Source organism: Sinohyriopsis cumingii, chromosome 18, assembly GCF_028554795.1.
Source record: "Sinohyriopsis cumingii isolate HCF-2022 chromosome 18, ASM2855479v2, whole genome shotgun sequence".
Lineage (NCBI taxonomy): Eukaryota > Metazoa > Mollusca > Bivalvia > Unionida > Unionidae > Sinohyriopsis > Sinohyriopsis cumingii.
The window spans coordinates 53,176,163-53,189,139 of record NC_142978.1 but is presented as its reverse complement, the minus strand read 5'-3'; the positions used below and the strand labels follow the sequence as shown (position 1 = coordinate 53,189,139).

Genomic DNA, 12,977 nt, shown 5'->3' with positions numbered 1-12,977 from the left:
TGTAATGCAGGAAATAAGCAAGGAAGAAAACATTTAACATGTTATGTAATTCAGGAAATTGACAAGGAAGAAAAGCATTGTGAATGTTGTATAATGCAGGAAATAGACAAGGAAAAAAAACATTGAAATAAACAAGGAAGAAATCCACTGAGCATGTTATGTAATGCAAGAAATAGACAAGAAAGAAATCCATTCAACGTGTTATATGTGTGTCTTTGATTTTAACATAGCTTTAACAATTGTTTAGTCCACTCGCTACAATGTCTGCAGTGTGGCAGCTTTTAGTGATGTCTAGCATTAGAGCATCATGCCACAGACATGTAGTCTGATGTTCCACTCATTCACATTATCATGACACCAGGCTGACCAGTCCTAACACTAACCTCTTAATGCTGAGTACCTGGTGAGGCAGCTGTTAGTACCATTTTTATAAGTCTTTGTTATGACTCGGTTGGGGTTCGTTCTCATGACCTCCTGCATCTGAGGTGGACAATCTAACCACTAAGCCACCCGAGCAGTCAAGCATGTTATGTAATGCAGGAAACAGACAAGGAAGACAACCACTGAGCATGTTATGTTATGTAGGAAATAAACAAGTAAGAAAACCACTGAGCATGTTATGTATTGCAGGAAGTATACAAGTAAGAACACCATTGAGTTTTTTTATGTAATGCAGGAAATAGACAAGGAAGAACCAACTGAGCATGTTATGTAATGCAGGAAATAGACAAGGAAGAACCAACTGAGCATGTTATGTAATGCAGGAAATAGGCAAGGAAGAACCACTGAGCATGTTATGTAATGCAGGAAATAGGCAAGGAAGAACCACTGAGCATGTTATGTAATGCAGGAAATAGGCAAGGAAGAACCACTGAGCATGTAATGTAATGCAGGAAATAGACAAGGAAGAACCACTGAGCATGTTATGTAATGCAGGAAATAGGCAAGGAAGAACCATTGAGCCTATTATGATAATTATGTCATTTATTTTCTTTTTCAATCTATAAATTCTTGTTAGTGCAGTATTTTGTTTGAAATTTCACTAGCATGATAATTTTAGTAGTTGATTTATCAGAATCATATGCAGTAGAGCTGCAAAAGGATGATTCAGTGGATTAATAAAAAATTGGAGAAAGTTTTGATCCACTGGAGTGTTGGGGTGAAAATCCAAACCCAGGAGGAGTTACGGAGTGAGAAGACTCTTGTTGGGGATGAAACTAAACATAACAAAATAAATCTTTATATCCATGCAGATTTCTTTTTTAAAATGTTGTAATGGAATATATATGGTTTAATTTTCATAGGTTGCCAAGGAGATGGAAACTGCCATCAAGACTGCTCAGGATGGCTGTGCAGAGGTTCTCAAGATATTGGAGGAAAGGAGAGCCTAAATCTAATCAGATTCTGTCCTGTACAAAACCCTACTTGTCTGCTGATTTTCTGCGTTTGAGCTGGAATGACTGCTTCTTTGTTGTGTGCCAGAAAATATTGACATATAGTGAAACTTTGTTCATCCCAACACTTTGTCCCCACCTGCATCATTTAAATTTGTGATACACTTCTATTAATAAAAGAAGAAATCTGTTCTAAGAAATTGTCATAGACATCCATATATGCCTAGTGCAGATTAACAAGGTTTCACTGTATTGATGTTATAATAGATATTGCAAGATGCTATATTTTCTAAGATTCTATGTATTTGCATAAAGAACAAATTTTAATAATATATTCAGCAGATTGCTATTGTTTTTTCTATATAAGTTTCCAAATTTGATAAGTGGCTGACAGACAGTGATAAAACTGTTTTAAATTGTAGACTTCTCGATTTGTAACAGTTCCAGTATTGAACCCATTCTTTTGCAAAGTTTCTAACTTATAACATTATTCATAAACGTGATGCCATAAAAACACCTGCTGTATTATATAGTTATACTGCTGATGGTTGTGAAATTAAACATTTATGTGTTAAGAGATTGTTGTATGAGCTTGTTGACAAAAAGCTAATTAATTTTTTTATCACTTTTATACTACTTGTATGCAATATTTTCACTGTATCATTGGATAAACTTTCAGTATTCTAAATTTATTATACAAAGCAAAGTATCAATATTGCATTATGATTAAACCTATAGATGGTTTTACTGGGACATAAAAGTGTCAGTACTGCAGGCTATTTGAATCTATTTAGGGTTATCACTGGGGAAAAAGAGTATCAGTACTGCAGGCTATTTGAATCTATTTAGGGTTGGCACAGGTAAAAAAAGTGTCAGTACTGCAGGCTATTTGAATCTATTTAGGATTATCACTGGGGGAAAAAGTATCAGTACTGCAGGCTATTTGAATCTGTTTAGGGTTGGCACAGGGGAAACAAATGTCAATACTGCAGGCTATTTGAATCTATTTAGGGTTGGCACAGGGGGGAAAAGTGTCAGTACTGCAGGCTATTTGAATCTATTTAGGGTTGGAACTGGGTTAAAAAATGTTTTGGTACTGCAGGCTCATTGAATCTATTGAGGGTTGGCACAGGGACAAACACAAATCCTATTTAGGTGGATCTATTATTTGCCTTTATAATGTAACTCTAGGATATATGTACCCCAGTACCAACCACACGCACAGAGTTTTTTTCTCATCCTATTTTCTTCAAATATGCTTACTCTATGAGTATTCCATTTCTTCTTAGAATTGATTTGATTGCATACATACAAGTCATAAGTGTAATGGCATAATTCAGGTGTTTTTCTAACCATATTCAAAACAGTTGCATAACAACTGAAAACCAACACATGATGAGCGGTCAGTGACAAGAAAAGTAAAGATGATGAAAAGATAAGATTTGTCATTCCTGTGTGGAACAAAAATATCTGGCTTTATATTGCTCCTAATTTGAAATCTGGATAATAGACCCATCTATTAAAACAATGGTGGTTGAAATAATTAATTTTAACAAGTGCCTGCTTAATTTTAGGATCCAGAATATAGTTCCTTAAATCTTTCACCTTTATCAGAATGTACATTGAACCAATTCTTTTCAGAATACCAACCTTAAGTCAAGATATATATATATCATAGTCAATGTTATTGTAAGTTTTCATATATCTAGTCACAGAAAACTTAGTGATAACTTTATTTGACACAAATTTGTAGAAGATCACATTTTTTACATTTGAGTATGAATACAGTTTCTACTAGGTTATGGCAACCAGATCCAGCCTAGAATCTGTAAAAATCATGACAAAATTAAAAATATATAAATATTCATTTATACATTTATTAATTCTTTTTTATTTTGCTAAATCAATTATGCTATAACTTTTTTCAGTTTATGATTGAGAAAAGCAAGATTATTGATTATTTTGTCCACGTGCCACCAAATATAATTATTAATTATTTTGTCCAAGTGCACCAAATATAAGCACATTGAATGTGTTGAAATTGATACCAAACAGCTTTGTTACTATGGTAACAATTAAAAATGCAGCAATAATGTCAAGATATTAAAGCTGCTTTTATATCATATCTCCTAAATATGAATGCCCGTGTTCAAGTTCAAAGAAATCTGAAGAATGGTAAACAATTAATAAAACTGTGTAAATAAAAATAGTATGATCAGTGTTAAACATTTTTATTCATGTATAAAATATGCACATATTTTGATACTGAATTATTTTGATCAAGACACAAGGAAACATACCACGATGACCAGGCATCAGAAGCATCATCTTTCAATAAAGGATGCAAGAAAGTCATGTGACAATCTCGTAACAAAAAGAATAAAAAAAGTATGGCAGATTAAATGTAAATTTTGCAGAGATGATTTCTTCAAATTGTCTGAAAGATTTGCCATTGGCAATTGTTTTATAAATTTGACAGATAATGTCAGTGTAGTTTCATGATTATGGATGACTGGATTTTGTTTATTCATAATTTGATTTAAGTCCCTGATTGTCATTCATTTTATATTTTTAAGCTGTTTTAATCTACTTATTTTAATAACATTCCTTTTAAGTTTTTATAGTTTAAAATATGGATAGTGTCTTGTTATATGGCAGATTTTAAAATTTAAATTAGGTGTCATTTGTCTTGAATGTGTTTTGTCACTGGTAATCTTTTGAATTGATGTTAGCACTAACACACACCATTCTTCTGTTTCTAACAAGACAAGTCTTTTTGATAGAAAGGAAGTCTTTTTTTTTTTTGTTTATTCTCATCTGAAAGAAATGGAATAAATCCAGACAAGGTCACCTTAACCATTGAATGTGTTTTGGTCTCGATAAGAATGCTACATTAATAACGAACAGAATCAAAATAAAACTTGTCGAGAAATTGAAAATTCTTGTCCATTAACATTCTTCATCTGATGGAAATATTCCATGTTATGTGTTCAGTATTTATTCAGAGAGTAACAATAACTAACTTTATATTTGATATTTTGTTTTTATATGATACATGTGTTTCATTAATTCACTTTAGTTTATTATCAGTATTTATTTATGAATGGGTCATTTGCACATATTCATACAATGCGCAATATTAAAATTGTTCATTAGAGTAAATGTTCGTTGATATGAGACCTTGGAAATGTCAGGGGATAGAGTATTAATGAGAACATAATTGATTCCATACAAACAACTTTTCTTGGTGTTGATAGTTAAACTATGTCTTTGAATGATACATTGCCAGGTCACAAAAAAGTTTTCTTTGGGTTTCTTTCAATATGGAAAGGTAACATGAAGAAAACATACACAAAATAAACACATGTATTGGTTTTTCTTTCACATAGACTGGTTTATACTTTCATCTTTCATTTACTTCTGCCTGTAAAATATATTTTTTATTTGTTCATACATACTTTTCTGCCTGTAAAATATATTTTTTTATTGTGTTTGTTCATACATTTTATTTGAATTATCTAGAAAAGTAAACGTGACCAGTTGTTTGAATACTTTTACATTTTTAAAAACATTCCTATCAGACTAGATTCTTGATTAATTTTGTATAAAGTCACTTGTTAATTCAATCCTTTGATGAGTCAAACCTTGATGGTGGGCATCGTACCTCTTAAATGAGTTGCACATTATTTATGATCCCACCAAGATGCAAAGGTGAATTCCCCATGTATTTGCTTGTCTACATGTTGCAGGTTTGCTAATGATTCCATCACATTTTCCAACTTTTGTAATTCATAGAGCAAAAGATCCTATGCTGTATAGTATATACAGTAAAGTATCAATGGATCACACCCTCAATAATTAATCAACAATAAAGTTTATGATGATCGCTTCATCAAACCGTTGATCACTGGCTTAATACAGAAGTTGAGGCACAGAATGCTTTTAAATCTGTAATTGTATTGAAATAAACAGACCTAGTCTTTAGAAAACACCTGACACATTCAGAAGTTTCATTTAAGAAAACTAATTTACCTGTTCAGGTAACAACTATGGTTGAATACCTGCACTTTGTTAAACACACAATGCTTTTAGGTATATCCAGATAACATATTTGAAATTAAACAGCTGGTCTTGGTAAGTACATTAGTTTGTTCAATGGAATTATCATACAGGTTAGTTTTGAATGAATGTATGAGTTCAAGACTTGTGTGTAAATTTGGCCTGGTAATATAATTAACATCATGACAGTCACAAACATTTTGGCTGGTAATATAATTAACACCGTGACAGTCACAAACATTTTGGCTGGTAATAAAAATGGCACCATGACAGGCACAAGCAAATTTATCCTCGTAATATAATTAATACCATGACACAAGCAAATTTGGCCTGGTAATATAATTAATACCATGACCTAAGTAAATTTGGCCTGGTAATATAATTAATACCATGACACAAGCAAATTTGGCCTGGTAATATAATTAATACCATGACACAAGCAAATTTGGCCTGGTAATATAATTAATACCATAACACACGAAAATTTGGCCTGGTAATATAAATAGCACAATGACAAACAAGTGTGTATTTTTCTAATATAACAATACTCACTTTTTCTTACATATCTATCTTATGACATGTATGAAATATGTACATCGTGTTATGTAATGCTATATTGTATACAGAGTGATGAGAATGATACTAACTAACCATATTACATACAATGTATAATTTCATAGTTTGTGCACCAAGTATGTTTCATCCATCAGTTTTATGCAAGTCAGCATTTCACTGCTTGAACTACATGATAGAACTTAGAAACCAAACAAACAAAAAGATATTTTTGACATCATTTTCAAAGCAAAGACTGAAAAAACAAAAATGTATATGCAGTAAAAGTAAACTTATACATTGGTTTATAATTGGATATAAAGCTTTGTCATTTGTTTTTACTAAAGGATCTTTTGGTACTCAGTATGGATTGAAAAGTATAGCTGTTACAAAATTTCAATTGGCACAAAATCTCAGTTGGCAAAATCTCAATTGACATTCAAATCCAAGTATATGTGCATGTTTTCATTTTCTACAAAATTATTTTACAAAACATCATTTTTAAAAACTTTGATACTGAGATTAAATATATCAGTATTATTATTATTTCAGAAGATTAAAATATGGCAATATTTTTGTATTTTTTGTAGTTATTCGGAAAATAAATTGAGTTAAATGAACATAAATGTATCATATATTGGATAACATAAAATAATCAGATGAGACAAATTTGACATTTTTATATATGATTTTGTCTTTTAAGAGGTGATGGTTTCATATTTTAATATACTAAAATTTTCTTATTAAACTCACTATAGTATTATTGTGTTTACTAAGTTTTAATGGTACATTTAGTACAAGACACCAGCAAGCTATAACTAAGTTTTATTAGTTTATTTTTATAGTTACATGTACATTTTTTAATCTCATGTTTAATCTCATGTTTAAAATAAGTTATGGTAAAATTAAATTTGATATTTCCTCCTAGATCTTTTAAAATATTTTGTTCAGGACAGTATTTGGTCAAAGTTTGGTAAATAATAAGGTTGGTGTTTCTGATTCATCAACATTTACGTTTCAACTTTAGTGATCTATATAAATTTTGTCTTCGTATGACATAATGGGCTTCAGATCACTGTTCTCTGATCTTTTTAGTCAGCTGTACATAACAAATGTGTGAGATCAATTGATTACATGGAAGATTAAATTTTTTCTAGTGTCGCATATTGTCTTGAAAAAAATCTTATAATGTGCAGCTGAGTTGGCTGTAAGACCATGTGGGTTTGTAGTGTGTTTCATCCTCTACCAATAACTGTTTTCAGCTTCTGAACAACTTACTGGTCTGAGTTCAATCAAACATGGTAGGTAGCATCTTGGCAAAAAGGCCTTGTACAGATGATACCAATCCACAAACAAATATATTATTTCTGAAAATAGAAAAACCAACAAATTACTTCACAAAAACCACTAAACAGAATTTGCCTGAATTTTATTAAAAGCATCCTGGCAATAAGGCCTTTCTAGTTTATATGAATGATGCTGATCTGCCTGAATTTTACTGAAAGCATCCTGGCAATAAGGCCTTTCTAATTTGAATGATGCTGATCTGCCTGAATTTTATTGAAAGCATCCTGGCAATAAGGCCTTTCTAGTTTATATGAATGATGCTGATCTGCCTGAATTTTATTGAAAACATCTTGTCAATAAGGCCTTTCTAGTTTATATGAATGATGCTGATCTGCCTGAATTTTATTGAAAGCATCCTGTCAATAAGGCCTTTCTAGTTTATATGAATGATGCTGATCTGTCTGAAGTTTATTGAAAGCATCCTGGCAATAAGGCATTCTAGTTTATATGAATGATGCTGATCTGCCTGAATCTTATTGAAAGCATGCTGGCAATAAGGCATTTCTAGTTTATATAAATGATGCTGATCTGCCTGAATTTTATTGATAACGTGGTCGATAAGGCCTTTCTAGTTTATATGAATGATGCTGATCTGCCTGAATCTTATTGAAAGCATGCTGGCAATAAGGCATTTCTAGTTTATATGAATGATGCTGATCTGTCTGAATTTTATTAAAAGCAACCTGTCAATAAGGCCTTTCTATTTTATATGAATGATGTTGATCTTCCTGAAGTTTATTGAAAGCACACTGGCAATAAGGCCTTTTTAACTTGTATGAATGAGGCTGATCTGCCTGAATCTTATTGAAAGCATCCTGGCAATAAGGCATTTCTAGTTTATATGAATGATGTTGATCTGCCTGAATTTTTTTGAAAACATCTTGTCAATAAGGCCTTTCTAGTTTATATGAATGATGCTGATCTGCATGAATCTTATTGAAAGCATGCTGGCAATAAGGCATTTCTAGTTTATATGAATGATGCTGATCTGCATGAATCTTATTGAAAGCATGCTGGCAATAAGGCCTTTCTAGTTTATATGAATGATGCTGATCTGCATGAATCTTATTGAAAGCATGCTGGCAATAAGGCATTTCTAGTTTATATGAATGATGCTGATCTGTCTGAATTTTATTAAAAGCAACCTGTCAATAAGGCCTTTCTATTTTATATGAATGATGTTGATCTTCCTGAAGTTTATTGAAAGCACACTGGCAATAAGGCCTTTTTAACTTGTATGAATGAGGCTGATCTGCCTGAATCTTATTGAAAGCATCCTGGCAATAAGGCATTTCTAGTTTATATGAATGATGTTGATCTGCCTGAATTTTTTTGAAAACATCTTGTCAATAAGGCCTTTCTAGTTTATATGAATGATGCTGATCTGCATGAATCTTATTGAAAGCATGCTGGCAATAAGGCATTTCTAGTTTATATGAATGATGCTGATCTGCATGAATCTTATTGAAAGCATGCTGGCAATAAGGCATTTCTAGTTTATATGAATGATGCTGATCTGTCTGAATTATATGGAAAGCATCCTGGCAATAAGGCCTTTTGAGTATACAAATCAAGCAGATCTGCCATGAAATACTGCCATCGTGAAAAATCTCAAAAATTTCAAATGACTTGGCAGAAACCACAAAAATAATTGAAAAATGTGACATTATCTTTGCTTAAGGAATGCATTTATTCATTCAGTGATAAAAATTATAGTGTTGCTGAAAAAGGTGAATAAGAGTGATATGTGTTACATGTATATTAAGCAAAGTTATACTAAGAGTTGGTTGAAATTATACTTTTAAGTCAAATGTCACTCGTTATATAATACCATCCATATGTACATTTTCTACATGTAACAGTCTGGACAGACTAATACCATCCATATGTACATTTTCTACATGTAACAGTCTGGACAGACTAATACCATCCATATGTACATTTTCTACATGTAACTGTTTGGACAGACTAATACCATCCATATGTACATTTTCTACATGTAACTGTCTGGACAGACTAATACCATCCATATGTACATTTTCTACATGTAACTGTCTGGACAGACTAATACCATCCATATGTACATTTTCTACATGTAACAGTCTGGACAGACTAATACCATCCATATGTACATTTTCTACATGTAACAGTCTGGACAGACTAATACCATCCATATGTACATTTTCTACATGTAACAGTCTGGACAGACTAATACCATCCATATGTACATTTTCTACATGTAACAGTCTGGACAGACTAATACCATCCATATGTACATTTTCTACATGTAACAGTCTGGACAGACTAATACCATCCATAAGTACATTTTCTACATGTAACTGTATGAACAAAATTATTTATTTTCCCATTCTTTACTTTTTCATCTTTCAAAATGAATTGACTCATCATGCTTGTTTCTCAATAGATGACATGAAAGTACAATAAGATTTATGGACTGGTCCAGTGTACAATGAGATTTCTAGACTGGTCCATATTTTAGAAGCCTTTCATCATGGGAAATGTTTCTAAAACATGGACCCATTGATCCATTGTACACATGTAGCATGTAGAGGAGCAGTCTGTGGCAAATGACCGATGGGCAGGAATTGCATAAAAACTGCTTTTAAGGCTGGCATGAAATTGGTAAGAAATTTAAAAAATGTTTTTTATTGCAAGCCATAAGGTTGACATCCATTTACTTATATTCTACCATTTGTATTTTCTCAGTAGGGACCAAATTTTGAGAATGTTGTTAACTTTTATTTTTGTTTAGAGCAGTAGAAGAAAAATATTTTCTCGACATCTTGTACAATAATTTTTAAAATAGATGTGGCTTGATTTGCTCAAAAGCTTTGCTTTCACTATTCGCTGTGTAATTTCCAGGTGTGTCACTGAGATGGTCTATTTAGTTTTATTGTGTTCTTTTCATTTCCTTAATTAAAAGGCCCTTTCAGTTGCTTAGCAACTGATTTCTTGCTTTAATTATTTCAGTCAAGGTAATGTTTTGGGAAGCCAATTTAATGGTTGATTAATTTGTTATTAGATTTCAGTTAATTTTTGTTTGTTTGGTTATTGTTTGTAATAGTTCTTTTTTTCAATAAAGGTGTTTTAGCTGCCAATTTTGTTGTCTTTAAAATCTATAGGTCACTTTTATTGAACTTTTTTATTGATGTGCATGAATTATTAGTAATGTCTATAATTTTGATGTGATTGGATTGGTAGGAGTGTCTATAATTTTGATTGATGTGAATAGATTGGTAGGAGTGTCTGTAATTTTGATTGATGTGAATGGATTGGTAGGAATGTCTAAAATTTTGATGTGAATGGATTGGTAGGAGTGTCAATAATTTTGATTCAGTAATATTGATGTGAATGGATTGGTAGGAGTGTCCATAATTTTGATTGAGTCGTTGATATGAATGGGTCGGTAGAAGTGTCTATAATTTTGATTGAGTCATTGATGTGAATGGGTCGGTAGAAGTGTCTGTAATTTTGATTGAGTCATTGATGTGAATGTAGGAAGTGTTTATAATTTTGAGTCATTGATGTGAGTGGGTTCATAGGAGTGTCCATAATTTTGATTGTCATTGATGTTAATGGGTTGGTAGGAGTGTATGTTTGATTGAATAATTGATGTAAGTGGGTTCATAGGAGTGTCCATAATTTTGATTCATTGATGTGGCTTGTGGTTGATCCGTACCATTCTGATTCAGTTATATTGATGTGACTTGTGGTGGATCCCTATCATTCCGATTAATTCACATTGATGTGGCTTGTGATGGATCCCTATTATTCTGATTCAGTCAAAGATGTGGCTTGTGGTGGATCCCTATCATTCTGTTACAGTCCTATCATTGTGGCTTGCAGTTGATCCTTACCATTCTGATTCATTCATTGATTTGGCTTGTGGTTGATGCCTACCATTCTGATTCAGTCAATGATGTGGCTTGTGGTGGATCCCTTTCATTCTGTTAAGTGATATTGATGTGGCTTGCAGTGGATCCATACCATTCTGATTCAGTCATTGATGTGGCTTGTGGTTGATCCGTGCCATTCTGATTCAGTCATATTGATGTGACTTGTGGTGGATCCCTATCATTCTGATTAATTCATATTGATGTGGCTTGTGATGGATCCCTATTATTCTGATTCAATCAAATATGTGGCTTGTGGTGGATCCCTACCATTCTGATTCAGTCATTGTTGTGGCTTGTGGTGGATGCCTACCATTCTGATTCAGTCAATGATGTAGCTTGTGGTGGATCCCAATCATTCTGTTACAGTCATGTCAATGTGGCTTGCAGTGGATCCTACCATTCTGATTCAGTCATTGATGTGGCTTTTGGTGGATACCTACCATACTGATTCAGTCATTCTGAACGTTTGTTTTTATTTTGCTGGTGCTTTTAAGTCAAAGAAAAATTAAATGCCAATTGACGATTGTTGCGACTGTAAGTCCTAAAATTTGTAACAAAAAATGGCAGCAGATCATTGTTACAATTCTTGGCCGTAAAATACGGAACAAGAAAAAGAATCCAGTGGATCATTGCTATGATATTAGGTCATAAAATCTGTAACAGAAAGAAGTAAACCAACAATTTTTTTCTACAATACAAAGTAAAATTTCAAAAGACTTGAATTCCAAGATATCCTAAATGTTCTATCACAAGCCCAAAATGTAAAGAATGTTCCAAATGAATTCGAATCATCTTGAATGTCCTGATATAACTCAATGATGCAATCCAGAATGTTTTTGAAAGAGTTCACAATAATCCCAAAGCAATGTATTAATCCAAGAATCACTGAGCACATTAGTAATTCAAATGAATATTTTAAATAGTTCCTCTCAAATTATATCTGATGTCAACAACACAACTGCATCTGATTTTGGATCCCCACAGACTAATAAAAAATGGGAATGAATTATTTATCAAGTCCATATTTATACTCATTTTCACTTGACTGATTACATAATAGCATGTGAAGATTTCCAATGGAGAAACCTAGTCAAATTATAGACAAGACGCCATGAATTCTTGCTAGATAAACATGTTTACAACTTACAATCATGGACAAACATTAGCTATGTAAGCACATTGTTTACAATTTACAACCGTGGTCAAAAGTTAAGTGCACAATATAAATTAAATATACATGACACCTCCCTTTATAAAAAAAACACAAAATTTCATTAAAAAAACTTTCTTTTACATATTTGTCAAATATGAATATGATAATAAAATAAAAATTATATAGGAAGATGTCTTATGAATGACGCTGAACTTCATTTAAAAAAGATATACAGAAAATAAAGCAACATAGTTCTTCTATGCATATGAGAGTGCATGTGCAATCACCTTACCCTGAGAAAAATATCACATTGGATGATGCTCACCATTTTTAATCTTCGTGAATCAAATCCTACATCACTTGCATCAACAGACAATTTAAATAATTGACTGAAATTTGGTGACGAAAGAACTGGTTCACTTTTAACTAAAGCTTTTAATTTGTCAAGAACTTTTTGACATTTGCCAGAACAGTGCAACTTGGATATCTTACTCAACAAATTTGTTAAAGATTCAGCAATTATGAAAAATCTGAATAAATTTAAAATAAAATACC

At 32.2% G+C, this 12,977-nt stretch overlaps 1 protein-coding gene across 1 annotated transcript in view; it reads left to right on the top strand.

Annotated features, from left to right (window-relative positions):
- LOC149776654 (formimidoyltransferase-cyclodeaminase-like) overlaps positions 1 to 10,471 on the top strand; it is a 61,814-nt gene extending 51,343 nt beyond the window's left edge. Inside the window, exon 14 of the mRNA XM_089941183.1 lies at positions 1,305 to 10,471. Within this exon, the coding sequence (XP_089797309.1) occupies positions 1,305 to 1,391 (87 nt within the window). The 3' untranslated portion in view covers positions 1,392 to 10,471. The remainder of the gene's footprint in view (positions 1 to 1,304) is intronic.
- Positions 10,472 to 12,977: the final 2,506 nt, after the last annotated feature.